The 17982-nt window shown below is 38.0% G+C and overlaps 3 protein-coding genes across 4 annotated transcripts in view; 2 read left to right on the top strand and 1 right to left on the bottom strand.

Annotated features, from left to right (window-relative positions):
* The first annotated feature begins 65 nt into the window (after positions 1–65).
* On the top strand, positions 66–3820 carry sar1ab (secretion associated, Ras related GTPase 1Ab). Of its 2 annotated transcripts, none has more exons than XM_079636052.1 (7): positions 66–226; positions 951–1024; positions 1116–1235; positions 1364–1429; positions 1532–1635; positions 2443–2574; positions 2697–3820. In XM_079636052.1, the coding sequence occupies exons 2-7, from the start codon at positions 967–969 to the stop codon at positions 2811–2813; spliced, it is 597 nt and encodes a 198-aa protein (XP_079492178.1). In that variant the 5' UTR covers positions 66–226; positions 951–966; the 3' UTR covers positions 2814–3820. The 2 variants fall into 2 exon arrangements, with proteins under 2 accessions (XP_079492178.1, XP_079492179.1); XM_079636053.1 differs by lacking the exon at positions 66–226 and adding an exon at positions 704–843.
* A 380-nt stretch (positions 3821–4200) lies between these two features.
* Positions 4201–8612, top strand: tysnd1 (trypsin like peroxisomal matrix peptidase 1). The gene is made up of 4 exons (XM_079635890.1): positions 4201–5796; positions 5939–6069; positions 7108–7293; positions 7583–8612. The coding sequence occupies exons 1-4, from the start codon at positions 4739–4741 to the stop codon at positions 7783–7785; spliced, it is 1578 nt and encodes a 525-aa protein (XP_079492016.1). The 5' UTR covers positions 4201–4738; the 3' UTR covers positions 7786–8612.
* A 60-nt stretch (positions 8613–8672) lies between these two features.
* spock2 (SPARC (osteonectin), cwcv and kazal like domains proteoglycan 2) overlaps positions 8673–17982 on the bottom strand; it is a 35775-nt gene continuing 26465 nt past the window's right edge. Inside the window, exons 7-10 of the mRNA XM_079635891.1 lie at positions 17213–17431; positions 13554–13616; positions 11239–11376; positions 8673–10805 (exon numbers count right to left, since the gene is read on the bottom strand). Coding sequence (XP_079492017.1) covers positions 10660–10805; positions 11239–11376; positions 13554–13616; positions 17213–17431 — 566 coding nt within the window. The 3' untranslated portion in view covers positions 8673–10659. The remainder of the gene's footprint in view (positions 10806–11238; positions 11377–13553; positions 13617–17212; positions 17432–17982) is intronic.

The following is a 17982-nucleotide window of genomic DNA, read 5'->3' as shown; positions in this document are numbered from 1 at the left end:
AAAAAAACACTGAAAAATTCTTGCCAACCCCAAACTTTTAAATGTAAACCTAGCTGTCAGACCCCACAGCTGCAGGTCAGTCAACTTTTAGCAAGCACATGACAACGCATTAACCTACAATCGATCATCACCACCCTACGCAGTTCCGGTTAAACGTCAAATTCGGGCTGGTGTTTAGCAGGAGAACACAGACCGGACTGACTGGTCTACAAGCGGACCCTATCAGGTACTGACACGAATATTTCCCGCACTGTCTTCTGTGTTATTTACAAATGACGCTATTGTTAAAATATTTGTGACTGGATGTCTAATGGACAAATTTCAACACCAAACGCCAGATTTTAAGGTTTTATTTACAAAAAACGTCATCCTGAGCATGTTTACCTTCACTACGCTGTTTTGTTCATTTAACGTTAACCAGCGGCTGTTGTTTTCGGTGTGTTTTAAAGCGCCTCAACTGTATTGACGGCGCTTTTCTAGAAAACGCGCGCTACACATTTGGGCTGTGTATCTGCGGTTACAATTAAGGAACAATAATATTTGGTTGCATATGTATTCGACTTAATTACCAACATTTTGAATAGAAATGCTCTTGAAGTTGAGCTCTAGTTGCTGTCACTTGAGTGACAGCTATGTCTGTGTGCTATATCCATGGCGTCAAGTGACAAGGTCTCACAACTAGAAATAGTTTCTTGCTCAAGTTGTGTGTGCGGGATATCGGTTGTTGTTAGCTAGGGGGTTTGTGTCTCTTTTCTTAAATGCTCTCTTGAAGGCAAACTGTTAACTCGGGCCATTTTAGTAACGTAGTGCCGGTTGTTTTTCACATGCTTACAGTAGATTTAGGTAAAGAGCTTATTTTGGAGTTAACAGCGCCCATTGAAAAGTCTTGGATCTTGCAGTACGCTACTCCATTGGAACAAATCTCTCATTCTGTTGCTATTTCATTTCAGGGAGCAGGCCACGAAAATGTCTTTCATATTTGATTGGCTGTACAGAGGATTCAACAATGTGTTACAATTATTAGGTAAAGTATTACCCAGATATTGAAATACAGATGAGCACAAATCATCATGTAACTGTTTTTTTAGTGTTTTCATTCTCATATTTCCTTTTAGGACTCTATAAAAAGTCTGGGAAATTAGTTTTTCTTGGATTAGACAATGCCGGAAAAACAACTTTATTGCACATGCTTAAAGATGATCGACTTGGGCAACATGTTCCAACACTTCACCCTAGTAAGTAATTAAGTGCCACATATTTTACTGTTAACAAAACAGGATTTCTTATTCTTACAAGCAGAATTCTACATTTGTTGGAGCAAACATTGTGCATAATGTACTGCATCTTGTCTTATCTTCTATAGCATCTGAAGAACTGTCTATTGCTGGGATGACTTTCACAACATTTGACCTGGGTGGTCATGCTCAAGGTAAATATAGTAGATTTATAAAACAAAATAGAATTATAATTTTTTTTATTTTAGAACAACCAGACATAATGCAAATGGATCTTGTCTATTCTTAATTCTCAGCAAGAAGAGTTTGGAAGAATTATCTTCCAGCAATAAATGGGATAGTGTATCTTGTTGACTGTGCTGACCATGAACGACTATTAGAAGCCAAGATTGAGTTAGATGTAAGTCTACTTTTCCTTTTTTCAAATGTGTATATATATATAATCAAGGCTTTTATTAAGACAAGATAGGCCCTGTTTACATTTAGGGTGTGTTTTGGTCGACCGGATCCCAGGTAGACGAGGGAGGCACATTCCTGTTTACACCTGGTGTTTTAATCCGTCTCTTCTGTTCACTTTCAACCACTTCTGTCCAGATTTCTTTGAGGGAAGGGTCTATGAGCGGGTAAATGTATGGCCTTTTTCCGATCTAATGGACGAAATAAGAGCATGCGATTTGAATGCGAAAGGATATGACGGAAATGCTGTGAGTGTTAGAAATCAGGGATGGTGAGAGAATGTTCTGCTTGGTACGAAATTGGGGAAATTCAAATTGGGGTCTTCAGCCGAAAAAGTTTAAATCCCATCTGTCTGGCTACCACACTTCCCATAATGTTAAACGCATTAAGTCAGTAGGCAGATCCGACCACATGAGCGTTTACACTTTGAAAGCAAACCGGTCTAATGTGTTTTCAACTAGGCCTACCTCTGGAAGTGGTTGAAAGTGGACAAGCTCAAAACGTTTTAGACCCCGTTTGCACCTTTAGCGCCACCCACTTATCCGATCGACCAAAACGCGTCTTAATACCAGGTGTAAACCGGTATTAAACCAATGTAACCATTGATATATATGAAAGTTTAACCTTGAACACATCAAAAGGAATGTCACAACAGCACTGACTTCAATGCACTTATTTAAATTTCTTCCCTATTCCACCAATCAAAACAGCCATATATTTGAATATTAATGATTGCTCTTTATAATCATAGGCCCTCTTGACCGATGAAACCATCTCCAATGTGCCAATCCTTATTTTGGGGAATAAAATTGACCGCCCAGAAGCAATTAGTGAGGATGGGCTGAGAGGAATGTTTGGTCTGTATGGACACACCACTGGAAAGGTAGGTCAATGAGGGAATATATTTAAAACATGTGGTGCACAGTTTGGTATGTAATATCCAATAAAATGTTTAAAGTTTTCTGAAGCAATACAAGGTCTTATTTTGTCTATGTGTCCACACAGGGCAATGCATCACTGAAAGAACTCAACCTGAGGCCAATGGAAGTCTTTATGTGCAGTGTGTTGAAGAGACAAGGATATGGTGAAGGTTTTCGGTGGCTATCTCAGTATATTGATTAACATATTTAATGTGGTTATTAATTCATAACTCGTGTATCCTTATTTATTAATTAATTATTTATCTTGTAATGAAACTAACCAGGGGTGTTATACACAGTATATAAAAATCATATCTGAGCCTATGAAATCTAGTGTGGTGATAGGTCAGATTAGTATCTGAGATATGCATTTAATAATAAGCTACAGTAGCAATTACTTACACTTTTATTTCTTAAAGACATAATTTATGCTGTTTACTTTTCTAAAAGGGTTAGACATACAGCATCCTTAAACAGTTGACTGAGCTGGGTTATTTTAAGGATTGGCATCCTGTAACAAAACACGTTTTTCACACGTGTGTCAGATTTATACCCTGCCAAAAAATTTGAATCACTTCTAATCAGGTGAATATTACTTGTGCTGTGAATTTCTGATGTCACGTTCATTAGATGATAAAGAATCAGTGTTTTTGTTTTCATGTTACATTACCTCAGTGCCTTAAATGCTGGTAGCTTTTCCTAGTGCTGTATTTCCCACCTGTTCAAAGGAAATACTTCTGAAGGTGTGGACTGCCAATGTATACATGCTTGCTTATCAAATTTGGCAGAGATTTACAATGACATATTTATATAAAGGTTTGATTTGTATGTAGTATTTTGATATGTGCTGATGTATTACTCTTCATTTTCAGTGATGTTTCTACATTAGCCTGTTTCAACACTAAACTACCTGAATAATTGTGCAATGAGTACTTTTTGACTGTCAGCTGTGTTAGTTAGTTAGTTATTTGCAGTTATGGCATGAGAGTACATAGGCTTTTTTAGTTCATATTGCCTGAGCAATAGAAAAAAATCTGTCATATTACTAGGTTACATTTACCCCTATTTGTAAATAGGCTTATGTGAAAGGATTGGGATTTTCGATGCTGCTTATCTTTTGAAATGGCTAATTATGTGCGTGCCACTTGTATCACCTTGTAGCATTTATGCACTAAAGTAGGCAACACAAATAAAATATTTTGAATATTCCATGTGTACTTTGCTCTTTTCCAAAAACTTAACATATAGATATGTATATGAATCGTAGAAAGCTATTTTTCTATCTTTTTTATTTATTTAACGCTCCTACCACCCCAACAAAAGAAGTACACATCTATGTGTATGCACATTTAAATCAAGTGGTCTAAAGAAATCCAACCTGGTTTAAAACCCAGCTACACAACTATTGCTGTATAACTCCCCAACAGCAAAACAGAAAGATCTATTCGCCATGGATGCACACACTGTGCCGAGGATCTGTCTCCGTCCATTTGCCACCAGTTGATTAGTGTTCAAAGAAAATTATGGGAAATCGCTGAACTTCACGGCACGTGACCCTACAAGAGTGATTACTGATAGGCTGTTTGTCGCCTGCAAAAATTCAATCACATTTTAGAGATGAAAAAAAATATGGATGTTGACAGTTCTTGACACTGATCTATTAATTTTTGCAATGTTAAAAAACCGTCTCTTTCGGACACGAAGACGTAAAAGAACCACTGAACCGGTTCTATGAAACGAATTGTTCGAAAGAGTCGGACGTGGATAAACCAATAGGAGGGCACGCCATCGACCACGTGATTACGCTAATGAACCATACCAGGAAGCGCTGCAGATGGAGAGCTCATGCATGCAACAATATCAAGTCGGCGATACGCTAATATAACCATTATTACATTATTAGCCCCATAGACTTTAACGTTGCAACACTAACCAGTTGCTTTTGTTGCAAACTGTGTTTGTTAGAATGTTTTTTTTTTTGTAATCTAACTGCCAGCACCGTGGTTGTCATTTGTATCTTCAACTCATTGTAAGATGCAAAAACCCATCTAAGTTACTATTATCATAAATCTCTGACCTTTTATATTGTGGCAGTTTAATACTGTTTTAAATATCTAGCTTTTGAAAATGAAGACTGTGGAAGAGGCATGTTGTGTTGTCACAGTATCCGAGACGCCCCTCGACCTCACATCTGGATCTCAGAATGAAGCATTGAGCTGTAGTGGAGTATTTCTAAATTACCAGTCTGGAATTGTAGTCTGTAGTGGCATGATGTTTTCACGCTTTATAACTGATAGACAATCCACGAAGAAAGACACGAAGATATTGCGTTCTGAAAGTTTCACTAAAGAGACAAAAGTGTATGTAGATTACATTCACTTTTGCGCCAACCAATCGTGTGTAATGGAGAAACGCAACACGAGCCGTCAAGAAGCCCAATTGTTAATGATGATCAATTGCGTGGAGTTTCAAGATGCGTTTAACAAAATATTCAAGGGGGCTGAAAAATGGGGCTTTTATAGCGGTAGTTTAGATAAAGAAGTCCTTGAAGACTCTAGATTTTTAACATGGTTTGCACTCCTAAAAGTGCCCAGCTCGTCCACATGCACCTGTAAAGAAATTATTCCATGGGTGAAGAGTGGCACTCTTAAAAAGGGATGTCATGTCATCGCATGTGGGTCTCCATTTGGTGGTCTCTGTCCAGACCTCTTTATGAACTCAATTAGTAAAGGTATAGTTAGTAATCTGGCAGGAGAGGAGAATGCACTGATCCTGACCGATGCCCGCTGCTTGCCTGGCACCGAAGGAGGCGGTGTGTTTATTAGCAAAGGAGGCAGATCTTACCTCATGGGTTTGATAGTTTCACCACTGTTCTGGAAATCCGATGAATGGATTGGACTGACACTTGTGTGCTCTGTTCACCTCATTCTGAAAAACATCATACAAGCTGGTGCCATGCAGGAGTCGCTGATAGAAAAGTCATCACAGTTAATAACTGGCTCTATTCAAGCTATTCAAGCTGCAACCCGGCGGCCAGGTGCTGAGTTTTACCCCGGAGTGGCATTGATTGAGACCGGCCTGCTGTGGGGTTCTGGTGTTCTGCTAAACCAGAATCTGGTTCTGACCTGCAGACATGTGGTGAATGACAAGTCTGTTCTTACAGTCAGAGTCAAATTTGGAGGAAGGTAATGGTCTTATAATTCATGCATATTCATTGTTATGAGGCCTAAAGAAGTGACATTTTGTTTGTTGATTTTTGTTAAATAAGCTACACGTTATTGGTATTGTTATATTTGTAATCACCATGTGATTTACTTTCCACCTCAGATTTCATGCAGTAAGTGGTAAGGTGCTGTATTCATCAGCACCATCATCTCCCTATGATATCGCTCTAGTGGAGCTTCAGGAATCCCTCGCTGACTCCGTAAAACCACAGTTTACCACATACTTTCAACCAGGTAATGCTGTGCGTACCTGTTTTATTGAAAATCATATTTAGCCAGAATTGTTTTGTTTTTTTGTGGATGCCACCAATGTAAGAAAAAATATGTGTTCCTCCAGCGTGTATTGGTTTATATATGTAATAACTTCATAATCAAATACAGGGTTTTGTATCAATGTGATATTTGACACTACATGTATATTTTATATTTAACCCCAGTATTTCACATATAAAAACAATCAATGGGAAAGTTGACACTATAAGTATTTTATATTTAATCCCAGTCTTTTTCATGCAACAACAATCATAACTATGGAAGCCAATTTCCACCACACAAGAAAAAAATCATGCTTTGATAATCATAATTATGACATACATATGGAATACAAGAGATACTAAAACATTGAACTTGACATAAAAAGTATAAAGTATGGCATAATAACAATGGTTACACTTTACAATAAGGTTTCATTAGTTAAAATTAGTTACTTTAGTTAAGATTAATTAAGAAGGAGCAATACTTCTACAGCATTTATTAATCTAAATGAATGTTAATTTCAACATTTAAAAGTTCAACATCAAGTTGTATTTGTTAACATTAGTTAATGAACTGTGAACCAACATGATCAAACAATGAACGAATATATTTTTATATACTGTAACAAATGTTTGTTCATTGTTAGTTCATTTTAGTTAATACGTTAACTAATGAAACCTTATTGTAAAGTGTTACCATAACAATGTTTACATAAACAGTCAAAATGGTGACAAATTACGCCTTTTTTATGTTATAATTATGATTTACCAATGCATGGTGAACTAAAATTACTTAGAGATTATTTTAAAACTAATCGTTTGACATAAATTTGTCATCCTCATAATAAGTAAAATACATTTAAATGTATTATAAATATAACAATGCAATTAAGTTTATAGTATTATTAATATACATTTGATATATCTTATTACAGCTACTACAATGAAAACATTGTTTTCATTTGCATACTGTGTCCCAGTGCAGCACCTGACATTTCCATGTTCTGTGTTTATTCAGGTGAGGATGTAGTTGTCGTGGGTTATGGAGCTTTAGGGAGCCGCTGTGGCCCCTCGTTGACCTCAGGGATCTTATCCAGAGTCATCACCCATCGGTCACAGCCTGTGATGCTGCAGACGACATGCGCAGTGCAGTCTGGAGCCAGTGGTGGCGCTGTGGTTCGGTCTGCCACTGGGGAATTGTTAGGTAATACTAATATCATACATATACTTTTAAATGGTTAGGAATCCATGGAATATGTCAGTACATCAACCAGTTGTTGTTCAGAACAAATCCAGTCTTCAGTGGAGATATACGAAATATACTATGCCTTCTCTAACCAGAAGGGGGCAGCATAGGACCAATTAAGCTTTTTTGTTGTTGTCACCATTCCATCTCTTCATCTACTGACTGTGACACTGTCTGACTAAATCAAGCTTTCACTGGCAGATTCAATCTCATTTGTTTAATTTTATCGTACACCTCTAAATATCAGGTATCGTGTCCAGCAACACAAGAGACTTCACAGCGAAAGTGACGTATCCCCACCTGAACTTCAGCATCCCAGTGACCGTTCTGGAACCTCTGCTGAGACGTTTTGATCAAACTGGAGATGCTGCTGTTTTTAAGGTCTTAGACAGTGCAGAGGACGATGTCAGAAAGATATGGAGACTACAGAGCATTCAAAGCAAGCTTTGATCAGTCAGATTTTTGCAAATGTACAAGATGCTTGAGGATCACTAGTGAAATCAACCTTTGTGTGTTGTAAAGGCGCTGAAAATTGGAAAATTTTTAAAGTGACAATATGACAAACCTGTGTATTGATTGACACATTAAAAGGGTGTATTTCTCAGGTTCTTATTTGACCTTTTAATATGAAACAATTTATAAAACGATCGATTTCTGTAAGATTATGCAAAAATGCACCCCTTAGATTTTTTTTTTAATAATTTGTTTAGATACTTGCAAGTGAACTAAACGACTGATCAATATAAATGGAAAATACTGTCAAAAAATAAAATGAGTTTTGGTTTTATATACTGGTTTTCAATAATTTTAGGTTGATACCAAGAAGGTTGCTGCACTAGATCACTAATAACAATGAGTTATTAAAATGAATTATTATGGAAATTAGAGTTTCACCATGCACATTTTGTTTTTTCCAGTAAAATAGTTAGAAACCAGGGCTTTCTTACCATTTTATGTTGATTTAAGCAGGATGCTGCACTGGGTCATATTATACAAAATGTGTGTCAACACAGAAAAATTAATTATTGTAATAGAGATTAGAAGTTATTAGGCGTCATTAGGTGGTTTTATTCTCTTAATGACACATGGATATTTGCAAGACATTGTTTACATCATGCCTTCTATTAAAGTTGATATTCCTTTTTTTGAACCCCCTGGTGTCTTGAGAACCAGCTTTTGTTGGGTATTTTTGGTATAGTTATTATAAATTGAACTTGTCAAAAAATGTGTTTAAAAGTGGGTTGAAAAGATTTGTATTCTCATGTCTCCAGTATCGCGTGAAAATTAGCATGTTGCCGAGTCTTGGGAGTAATTAGGAGAACAAAGGAACAGCACTTCGGGCCCAGTGCCTTTAATCATATTCAGGCAAGAAAGATGACACACTTGGACAAAGAAACATGCAACTAAATGCAAATATACTGCAACTCAGCGTAAATATGTTTTCTAATCAGTAAAATCCAAGTATTTACAATAATAATGGCATGTACAGTACAATACAATCATACACTAGTCCAAGTGGTATAACATCACTGTTAGCAGACTCCTGTACACTGCTGAGTAAGACATCAGGACATTCACTATTGACTTTTAATGAGCTGGCCGTCTTTCCACTCCATCACACCAGCAAGGTGGTATTGCCTATGCTATGATAATCCACAAGTAATTTAAATATCGCCAAGATTCATCTCAATGACATTCGGAGGATTTATATTCTTCTGTAGACGCAGCGGCACACTGATGAATGTGTTTACGTCGGGGATGTTACCATATCAAATGCATTTTCTGTGGCTATGTGGAGCTCAGAGATCACATCTGGGTGAATTATCATACCAGATCAAGCCTGTAATTCATACACATTTTGCAATTCCAGCTAGCTGCTTTGATTCCACAGCATTTTCACCCTAAAAACTGATGCTTTAGGTATTTTTTACTGCCAGACTCATGTATTTTAACTTCAGTCATATATTATAAGATTCAGAGCTTGATTATAAATCCCCGCAGCACCAGATTTACACCTAGGAACAGTACAGCCAACACATCTTTCACTGCAAATGACGGGAAGATCTGATTAGAAGACATCTGCAAAGACAGATTGGTCCCTTTGGGTGTATGAGAGAGAATATGTCAGATTGCATTTTTTGAAAATTCATCCCTGCCTCTCCTGCTCATCCATACACTGCCTTGTTATAATAGTCGTGTTGCATCAGAAGTGCTGTATTACAGCCTGACCTAGTGGAGTATAAGCAAATTCTATTATGACAGACATATGAAACCAGAACGCACATATCTCAGGATTTATTACTGTCCATTTTAAAGAAAACAATGATTTGACGTCGGGGTGAGGGATAAAGCTACTGCATTGAGATGTAATTTATATGAAAATATAATGCTTTACCATCTCTGGTTTCGGTGGATAATGACACAAAAGACAGGGAGAAAAAATAAGTGCCTTAAGGACAAGGATCGTCTTGTTGAAGTGCATTGTGTATTTCTGGCAAGTAGCCTAAAATCGGTTTTAGTTTGTGAGTGTAGAGAAATAGCTCTTCAAATACATTGACGAATGCTACTTTATTTTAAAAGACATTTACGACTATTTATCTACTTCATGGTAGCATAAAAATAATACAGAGACTGTTTGAGCCAGAAGAGAGAAACAGTCTAAGCTAACTGAGTTTTTTGGTGTTTTCGTCTCTTTGTCTTTATGGTAATCGGTGTTTAAATGCTCTAAACCAGTTGAAGGACATATTTGAAACAATTTACATAAACTCTAACAGCAAAAAACATTAGCAGCAATCTCAGTGTTCAAGGAAAGCAGTTGCTGATGGTCGACAGAAGATCTAATGAAGCAGGTTAGACCCTGAAGCCTGTTTATCTTTATATACATACTTTATAAAGTCGTACCTTAAACGCTTTAGACTTAACAGGTATCATATCCGAACGTATAGTGATGAAAGTATGTATTTATTAGACTTGCATAAGAACGCATCACATCACACCTATCAAGCGCCTAATTCTGAGCTCGTGTTTGCAGATGCTAGAGACTGATTCAGGAGAAAACTCTTGCACTTACAACAAAAAAATGATGTTTCACAAGTATTCATCAGCCCAATAATTGAAAACTCGTTCCCAATACCGTGATCTCACTACAGCTAACACTAACCAAGACACCCCTCCCCCTCCCTCCCCAAGTCAAAGCTGTTTGGAGTGCAGTATAAAGATGACCGACCCTCCAGTGTCCACCATTTAATGTCAGAAGATAGAGCTGCCTCTGTAGAAATGGGCCACAGAAAGCTACGTCGAACAAGGCGAGAATCGCGTTTCGTTCTACCAAATGTATCCGCCGTCATCAACCTCCCCCACCTCCCCTTCCTCCTCCTCAGCCTCCTCGCCGTTCTCCTCAGCCTCCTTTTCCTCTTCGTCTTCCCATCCGAGCCCGCTGCCAAAATCGCCCGAGTACGTGGCCACCTCGTCTGGAAAATGAAAATGTTATTTCAAAAACTGCCTATATCATATTGCGAGGCAAACTGAGCGATTAATGCACGACAAAGGCTAAACAATGCAGGCTTGGCGCGAGGACAATACACAAACAGGAGGTGTGACTTTGACGTTGGGCTTTTTAATCGCTATTTTATGTCCAGTCAGGGGATTTGTTCTTATCACCTGCAGGTCTGTCGCAGCCAGTAGTAATTAATCTTACGGACCTTTATTTCGGCGAGACAACTGCTCTTTTGGAATGGAAATGAACCTGGCCTAATGAATGTAGCACTTGGTCTCCTGTCACATGGGTGACTGATGATTTTGGTTGATCTAAGTCCTAAGCCCTGTAGCTACAGAAGGAGCATTGTCCTCTGTGTGTGTGTGTGTGTGTGCGTGTGTGTGTGTGCGTGTTGTGCTCGTGCTCACCACAGTCGGGGTTGCCATGGATTCTGGAGCCCATTAACTCTCCTCCATGCTGGTCCACACACCAGCACTCCCCTCTGCTCTTGTCACACTGCAGTCTCCTGTAAAAGCCGTCCTCGTCACAGCTGGGAATGTATGTATCTGAAGTGACAAAAAGGGAGAGAAACACACAGGCGCGCACATTTTGAGAAGCAACGTTCGTGTTTGACATTCATTTTCATATCCTACATGAATTAAGTATAAAATAAGCGTTGCATCACGAGTGACATTGCAAACTAGTTTGCATATTGCTGTAAATCATGTGACAGACTCAAGTGACACTGCTCATTGTAATGCATAAAATGTAACCTTGGCGAGGGTTGAGGGCTGAGTTTCTGTCTGCAGTGTCTCGAATCATGATGCACGATAAAAACCAGCTGCATGGAGTAATAAACGACTATAAGTCCACATAATCATCATGATCTATTTAGCCATCAAATGCAGGATTTAACCCTCTGATGCACCAGTTTTAAGCATTCTGGGTGTGACGCTACATCCTAACTAGTAACCACCACGGGGGATTCGATTGACCCTTACCCATAATTCAGCTTGACTGTCCTCTTTTATGTCTTTGTGTTATTTATTTATGAGAACATAAATTCAATTTGGCTGTAGAAAGTCATGCCCATGTACTTCAGAATGTATATATAGATTATTGTATTTTTTTTGTTTTAGTATTTGAGTTATTTATTATTGCGTTTTAGTTAAAAACGTTAATTGTATTTTTCTTTGTGATGTAATAATCAATGCATTAGAGGGTTAAACAGAGGTTGAGCTTTCTAGGTTAAGCTTTTCCTTTGACGCTCACCCATGATTCTGCTACCACAGAAACCGAAAATTCTCGGGCCAGCAGCATGTGTCCAAATTTCAACGTTCGATTTCATCAGAAACTATCTGAAAACAGGGCTCAGTGTAAAATACCGAACTTGTTCTTTAAAGGAGAACTCCGGTCAATTTTAACATTGAGCTCAATTTTTAGTAAATTTGGAGTGCTGTCAATACAGAGAACAACGACAAAAATCGGTGTTGCATACACCGTTATCCTCTTTTTAAAATTTGCACCCTATTGACTTGAATGGGGTCTAATTTTAAACCTGCTTTTATTTCTCTTATCATCCTTGATGTGTCATACAAGTGCCCAGCCATGTTGAGTGATTCCTTCAGAGTGAACACGAGTGAATCTGACTGCATTAGATGTGAAAGATATTCATAAAAATTATGTTAATTCAGCCAGCGTACATACCTGTATTTAGTTCCTGTTTTCGGCCAAAGTCCAAAGTAGTCGATTGTCGACTTCACGCGCAGAGGTTTAGTTACCTATGATCACGTGCGTGAACTCGACAATCGACTACTTTGGACTTCGGCCGAAAACAGGAAGTAAATACAGGTATGTGCGCTGGCTGAATTAACATAATTTTTATTAATATCTTTCACATCTAATGCAGTCAGATTCACTCGTGTTCACTCTGAAGGAATCACTCAACATGGCTGGGCACTTGTATGACACATCAAGGATGATAAGAGAAATAAAAGCAGGTTTAAAATTAGACCCCATTCAAGTCAATAGGGTGCAAATTTTAAAAAGAGGATAACGGTGTATGCAACACCGATTTTTGTCGTTGTTCTCTGTATTGACAGCACTCCAAATTTACTAAAAATTGAGCTCAATGTTAAAATTGACCGGAGTTCTCCTTTAAGTCAATTCTCTGACATGTTATATGCAATTGTGTTTTTTAATTTATGAAAAAAAAGTGTTGATGCATACATACTGATTATAGTCTTGTTTTGTTATTTAATAATGAATGTAATGATGATGAATGAGTTAAACGTGTTAATTTTTCGGAATAATGTCGAAACTCTTTGGTCGCGTAGTAGGCCTATGCGTATAGCTGTTTGTTCTCAGGCATCAGGGGGACGTTTGCATTTTGACTACATCTGATTGGCTGTAGCATCTGCAGCACGTCCTTGGAGAGTCCTGAAAGCTCTGCAGCCAAACATGCAGCACTGCCCGCAGCCATGAGCTCCGCTCTAATCCGCACACCTGATTAGGGGCTAATCCCAGCCTTGTGCTTGTCATCTGTTAAATGAAACTCCTCTAGAGTCACCACTGCCTCCCCTCATACCTCGCTTTTCACTTCTCTCTTCCATTCTTTTTTCTTCCAGTTGTATACATTCTATATAACCTCGTTCTCTGGTTCTCCCTTTGTTGCTTTCCTTCACACCTTAATTTGTTCTTCCCAAGATAATACAGAGAGTCTCAGTGGAACGTTCATTCTTACCCGGTTTCTTCTTGGCTCCTTCTTGCACTTGGATTCGCTCTAGTTCAGCCAGGCAGGGAGGCTCTGTGGAAGAGAAAAACAATCAGTGCCTTTAGGGAAGAGCCGGCGCTAATCTCCTCCAGACAAAAGCTTCACACGAGCTCCCTCACCAACTCACAAATGAGGAGGCATCACACCAGGGCTGTTCTCAATGCAGACGCACAATCAAATCGCACCCAAACACATCCACATTTTAGAAGCGGCACAATAGATGTGGCAATATAATTCATTAAAGAAAGAGTATCTGAATTTTTGAGTGATAGAACTTGCTTTGAGTGTGTTCTGAACAAAATGAACACCTGTTATAGAATATTTCTATGTTGTAATTTTCTCCTTAATGCCTTGAGGTGAAAGGTACAACCTTCTTACAATAAATTAGAGAAACATTTTCCTAAAAGATGAAATCATTTACTCACCATCAAGTCATTCAAAACTACAATTACATTATTCTGAGGAACACAAAAGGAGTTATTTGGCATAACGTCCAAGCTTCTGTATTCCATTCAATGAAAGTAAATGATGACCACGGTTATCAAGTATGCGATTTGACAAAAATTATATCTTGATATTTTCTGGTACTTTGCTGATAATTAGATGATATTTTGCTGAATGTGTTTTGTGTTACATTGGATGCTTTAGGCCTGTCGTGAACAGTTGACTCTAGAAGATTTTCATTTTCTGTGTGGTGTTTAGTTCACAGCAGAGACTTTTATTAAAATTAACTTTTACATTAAGAGGTGATATTTGCCTCGCTAAATTGATTTTCAATTAAATCCAATCCAAATAGAATAATAAGACACTACAGGGTTTAAAAAAATAAATAAAATTAATACTAGAATATGAAATGATTAAAATATTATATTATATAAATCCTTTAATGTGTCTTAATGTTTGAATCATTAATCATCAGCTTTGAAAAAGGCTGATTCATTCAGAAACCAAGCAAGTGATGTCAAATGGGTTATTAGTTCACTTAAACAATTAATTCAAAAACTAATTCAGTAATGAAACACCACTCTGTGTTGCTTGGAGACAACACTTTCTTAGTATTCTATTTGTATTATTCTAATAGACTTTGACAGACAGTAAATGTGTGGACTCTCAAAGCGTGTTTTTTTTTTTTTTTTTTTTGCCAAATGAGTGACATACTCAAACATGTCAGTTCAAACATTTTTTAAAACAATAATTACAATATTACTACATTGTATGGAGCATTGTATCGATCCAGAAGACTTGGAAAGTAGCGCTTGAGTCATACAAATCACGTTTATGGTGCTTTTTTTAAAATCATTTTTGGAACCTGACAGATTCAGTCCCCATTCATGTCCATTGCATGGAAAAGAGCAGCTTAGACATTCTGCCAAACTTCTTCTTTTGTGTTCCACATATGAAAAAATTCAAACAGGTTTTGGAATGACAAGAGGACGACTAAACAATGGCAGAACATTTCCTTTAAAAAATAAATCAGTGCATTACATATTGGAATATTTGCCAATGCTTCAGTGCTATCATGTGAAGGCCAGGCCGGTCAAGTCTAAAAAAATGGAGCGGGTTTTCGTCTGACTGCCTGTCTGATTTTAGTCCCAGAGAGTTTGAGGCTGAGCAGGTTGTCAACAACCAACACTGATGTTGTTTTTCCCTCTGCAATAGCCATTTCCTATCCACCGGGGGAAATACAAGGGGAAGACAAAGTATGACAGGCCAAAAGCAACTATGTCCTCCCCAGGAGAGATGAGAGTGCCCAGCCACATATCGTGAGCAGAATCACATCAAATAAGACCCAGGCTGGTCCAGTGTGTGTTTGTTTGTGTGTGTGTGTGTGTGTGTGTGTGTTTGTGTGTGTGTGTGTGTGTGTGTGTGTGTGTGTGTGTGTGTGTGTGTGTGTGTGTGTGTGTGTGTGTGTGTGTGTGTGTGTGTGTGTGTGTGTGTGTGTGTGTGTGTGTGTTTCTGTGTTAAGATACTGCTAAGATATAGCTCTCTGCCCCTCCAGTGAGATGCATTGTGGAGCATATGTCTGTTTGTGTCAAGAAGCTTGTCATGCTCCATGGTTTAAGCAAACACACACACACACACACACACGCACACACACACACGCACGCACGCGCACGCACAGGAATTCCGAAAACAAAAGAACACACTAACACACACACTGACGAGTCTCATTAATATGTAGAGCATGTTGCAGATAAACACATGCGCATGCAAACAGACCTACGCTCTCCCCTGCTAATACACACACACACACACACACACACACACACTGACTGTCAGTCACCCTAGCAACAAACACTGAATAGCAATTCCTCCAGACTTATGCATCTCATCAAATGAATACTCCAAATCACTCTCCCCGCATGCCACAAACAACTAAAGGTCAATTTACGCCCTCTCCAGCTCTCTCCTTTTCTATCCAAAAGGGCTGTTTGTAGAGGAAATGAAAGATTTGGATTTCAATAATCCAAACATATGGCCACCCCTCCCCCTTTTAATGTTTGATTATATTTAGAAAACCAATTAAACTTAATCCAGTGCAAACTGAACGAGTTAGTGGCATGAGTCTGCAAAACTCTGGGCAAACAGATAGACGGATTTTCCCAAATCCCTGCCTCCACCGACTAGTGTCTTCTTTATCTTTAACGCCGGTCCAGTGCGTGCTGATGTCAAATAAACGCTCTCTGTGACCAGTCCAGTCTTTGCATGCAATATCTCTTCTGGTCGTTTGTAATGGAAACCAAATATGGCCCTCAAATCCAATTTAAACATCATAACAGATTTGAAACCCCCAACTCTCTGAACTGAAGCAGTGTTGAACACGCTGAAACACTGACTAGTGCTGGCACTGATGTTCGGCCATGTGTCCCCCTTCTGTCACGCTGATATAACCGAGCAGAGCAAACTGTGGACCGTGGCATTGACCAGCAGGATGCGGGGCACACATGACATGTGCAATGCCAAGGCTCCAATCCCGGTTAAAGCTGATTTTAAAAGTTGAATGTGTAATGTTTGAAGTTACAAAACATTGATTTTTCAGTGTTACTTTTTACAGTGTTTTAGTTTAGTAAGAGGTTTTGCCTTTGGATGAAAATATGTTTACAGTTATCAGAGAATATTCATTAATATAAGTTTTTCTAAAATGTTATCTAATTTTAGTTGGGGTCGACACTGTTGATTAGGATTTGAAACAAAAAACAAATCTGTAGACTTTTTTTATAAATATTGCACTGATCATATTTTATGGTTATCTTTTTTCTTTTCTTTTTATCAACAATATGATTTAATTCGAATTGTTCGATTATCATCACAATGCATATTTTTAACTTCAAAAATGTTTTATACTTTTATTCAGCAAGGATGCAAAAGTGACAGTAAAAACATTTGGATATATATATATATATATATAGTAATGATGCTGAAAAAAAGTTTTACATTTTAATATTTCATAATATTACTCTCTTTACTGTATTTTTGCATAAGAGACGTTCTTCAAAAACATTAAAAGATATTCCAAAATATTTGTTTTGGTAGTGTATAGTGTATATAAATACATAAAATATTTCATTATATTTTTAAAAGAAGTTATTGAGGCCAGGTTCAATCATGTAGAGATACTGAAAACTCACTTTCTCTCCAGAAGCAGAGGCACCACTCAGCCGTGGAGACTTTGCCATCATGGTAGGAATCACAGGAGTTGAAGAAGGGCCGTATGCACACTTCATACTTGTCCAGATTAATGGCAGCCAGCTCAGCTTGGTCCAGATACAGGTCATTATTCGTGTCCAGCTTAGAGAACATCCAGCCAATAGAGTCCTTACAGGTTGCAACAAGAGTCCGGTCCACAACTGTGCACAAACAATCACACAGTATATTTTAACACAGAAATACTAGCGTATAGACTGTAATACTTCCTCACTGTGCCATCTCTCCCAGAACACCTGATTGCATCAGATTAGCTGTAAAAATTCAATCAACGTCTTCTAAAAGCAAAATTGCTGTTCAAATGTTGCTGATAAGATAGTACCGGTAAATCACTCTAATGGAAGCCATGGGCAGAAACAGAGAGGGGTTTTTTTTCCAAATAAATCAGAAGCAAATAATAAAAATGTTGCAAACAAACAAGGCATAGCTAGTTGGAGAACTGATGAGGCATATAGTGGATCTGGTCATTTTTCTGCCATTAAAAGTACATTTTAAATTGAAGTAGGTGCAAATGGTCACCATTTCACAATTCAGCAAAACTCCTTTTCGAGAGGATAAAATGCTGCTGGTGTTATTTTGCCATCAGGATAGGACACATTTCAACACATAATAGCTCTGAATCTGCAGGTCCTTATGAAAATTTAATGCAGCAGGTTTGTTAGTGCCAATTAGCATAGGTCCATGTTTAAAAGTA

This window comes from Phoxinus phoxinus (genome assembly GCF_949152265.1).
Source record: "Phoxinus phoxinus genome assembly, chromosome: 14".
NCBI classification, from domain to species: domain Eukaryota; kingdom Metazoa; phylum Chordata; class Actinopteri; order Cypriniformes; family Leuciscidae; genus Phoxinus; species Phoxinus phoxinus.
The sequence above is the reverse complement of the archived record's forward strand: the minus strand, read 5'-3'. Positions and strand labels throughout refer to the sequence as shown.

What these genes read in the sequence shown, in the direction of transcription:
- sar1ab (XM_079636052.1), top strand. Translation starts at nt 967, where the DNA reads ATGTCTTTCATATTTGATTGGCTGTACAGAGGATTCAACAATGTGTTA. An exon ending in CCTGGGTGGTCATGCTCAAG is followed by an intron (nt 1,430 to 1,531) that starts GTAAATATAGTA and finishes CTTAATTCTCAG; the next exon opens with CAAGAAGAGTTTGGAAGAAT. An exon ending in AAGCCAAGATTGAGTTAGAT is followed by an intron (nt 1,636 to 2,442) that starts GTAAGTCTACTT and finishes TTATAATCATAG; the next exon opens with GCCCTCTTGACCGATGAAAC.
- tysnd1 (XM_079635890.1), top strand. Translation starts at nt 4,739, where the DNA reads ATGAAGACTGTGGAAGAGGCATGTTGTGTTGTCACAGTATCCGAGACG. An exon ending in AGAGTCAAATTTGGAGGAAG is followed by an intron (nt 5,797 to 5,938) that starts GTAATGGTCTTA and finishes TTTCCACCTCAG; the next exon opens with ATTTCATGCAGTAAGTGGTA. An exon ending in TACCACATACTTTCAACCAG is followed by an intron (nt 6,070 to 7,107) that starts GTAATGCTGTGC and finishes GTGTTTATTCAG; the next exon opens with GTGAGGATGTAGTTGTCGTG.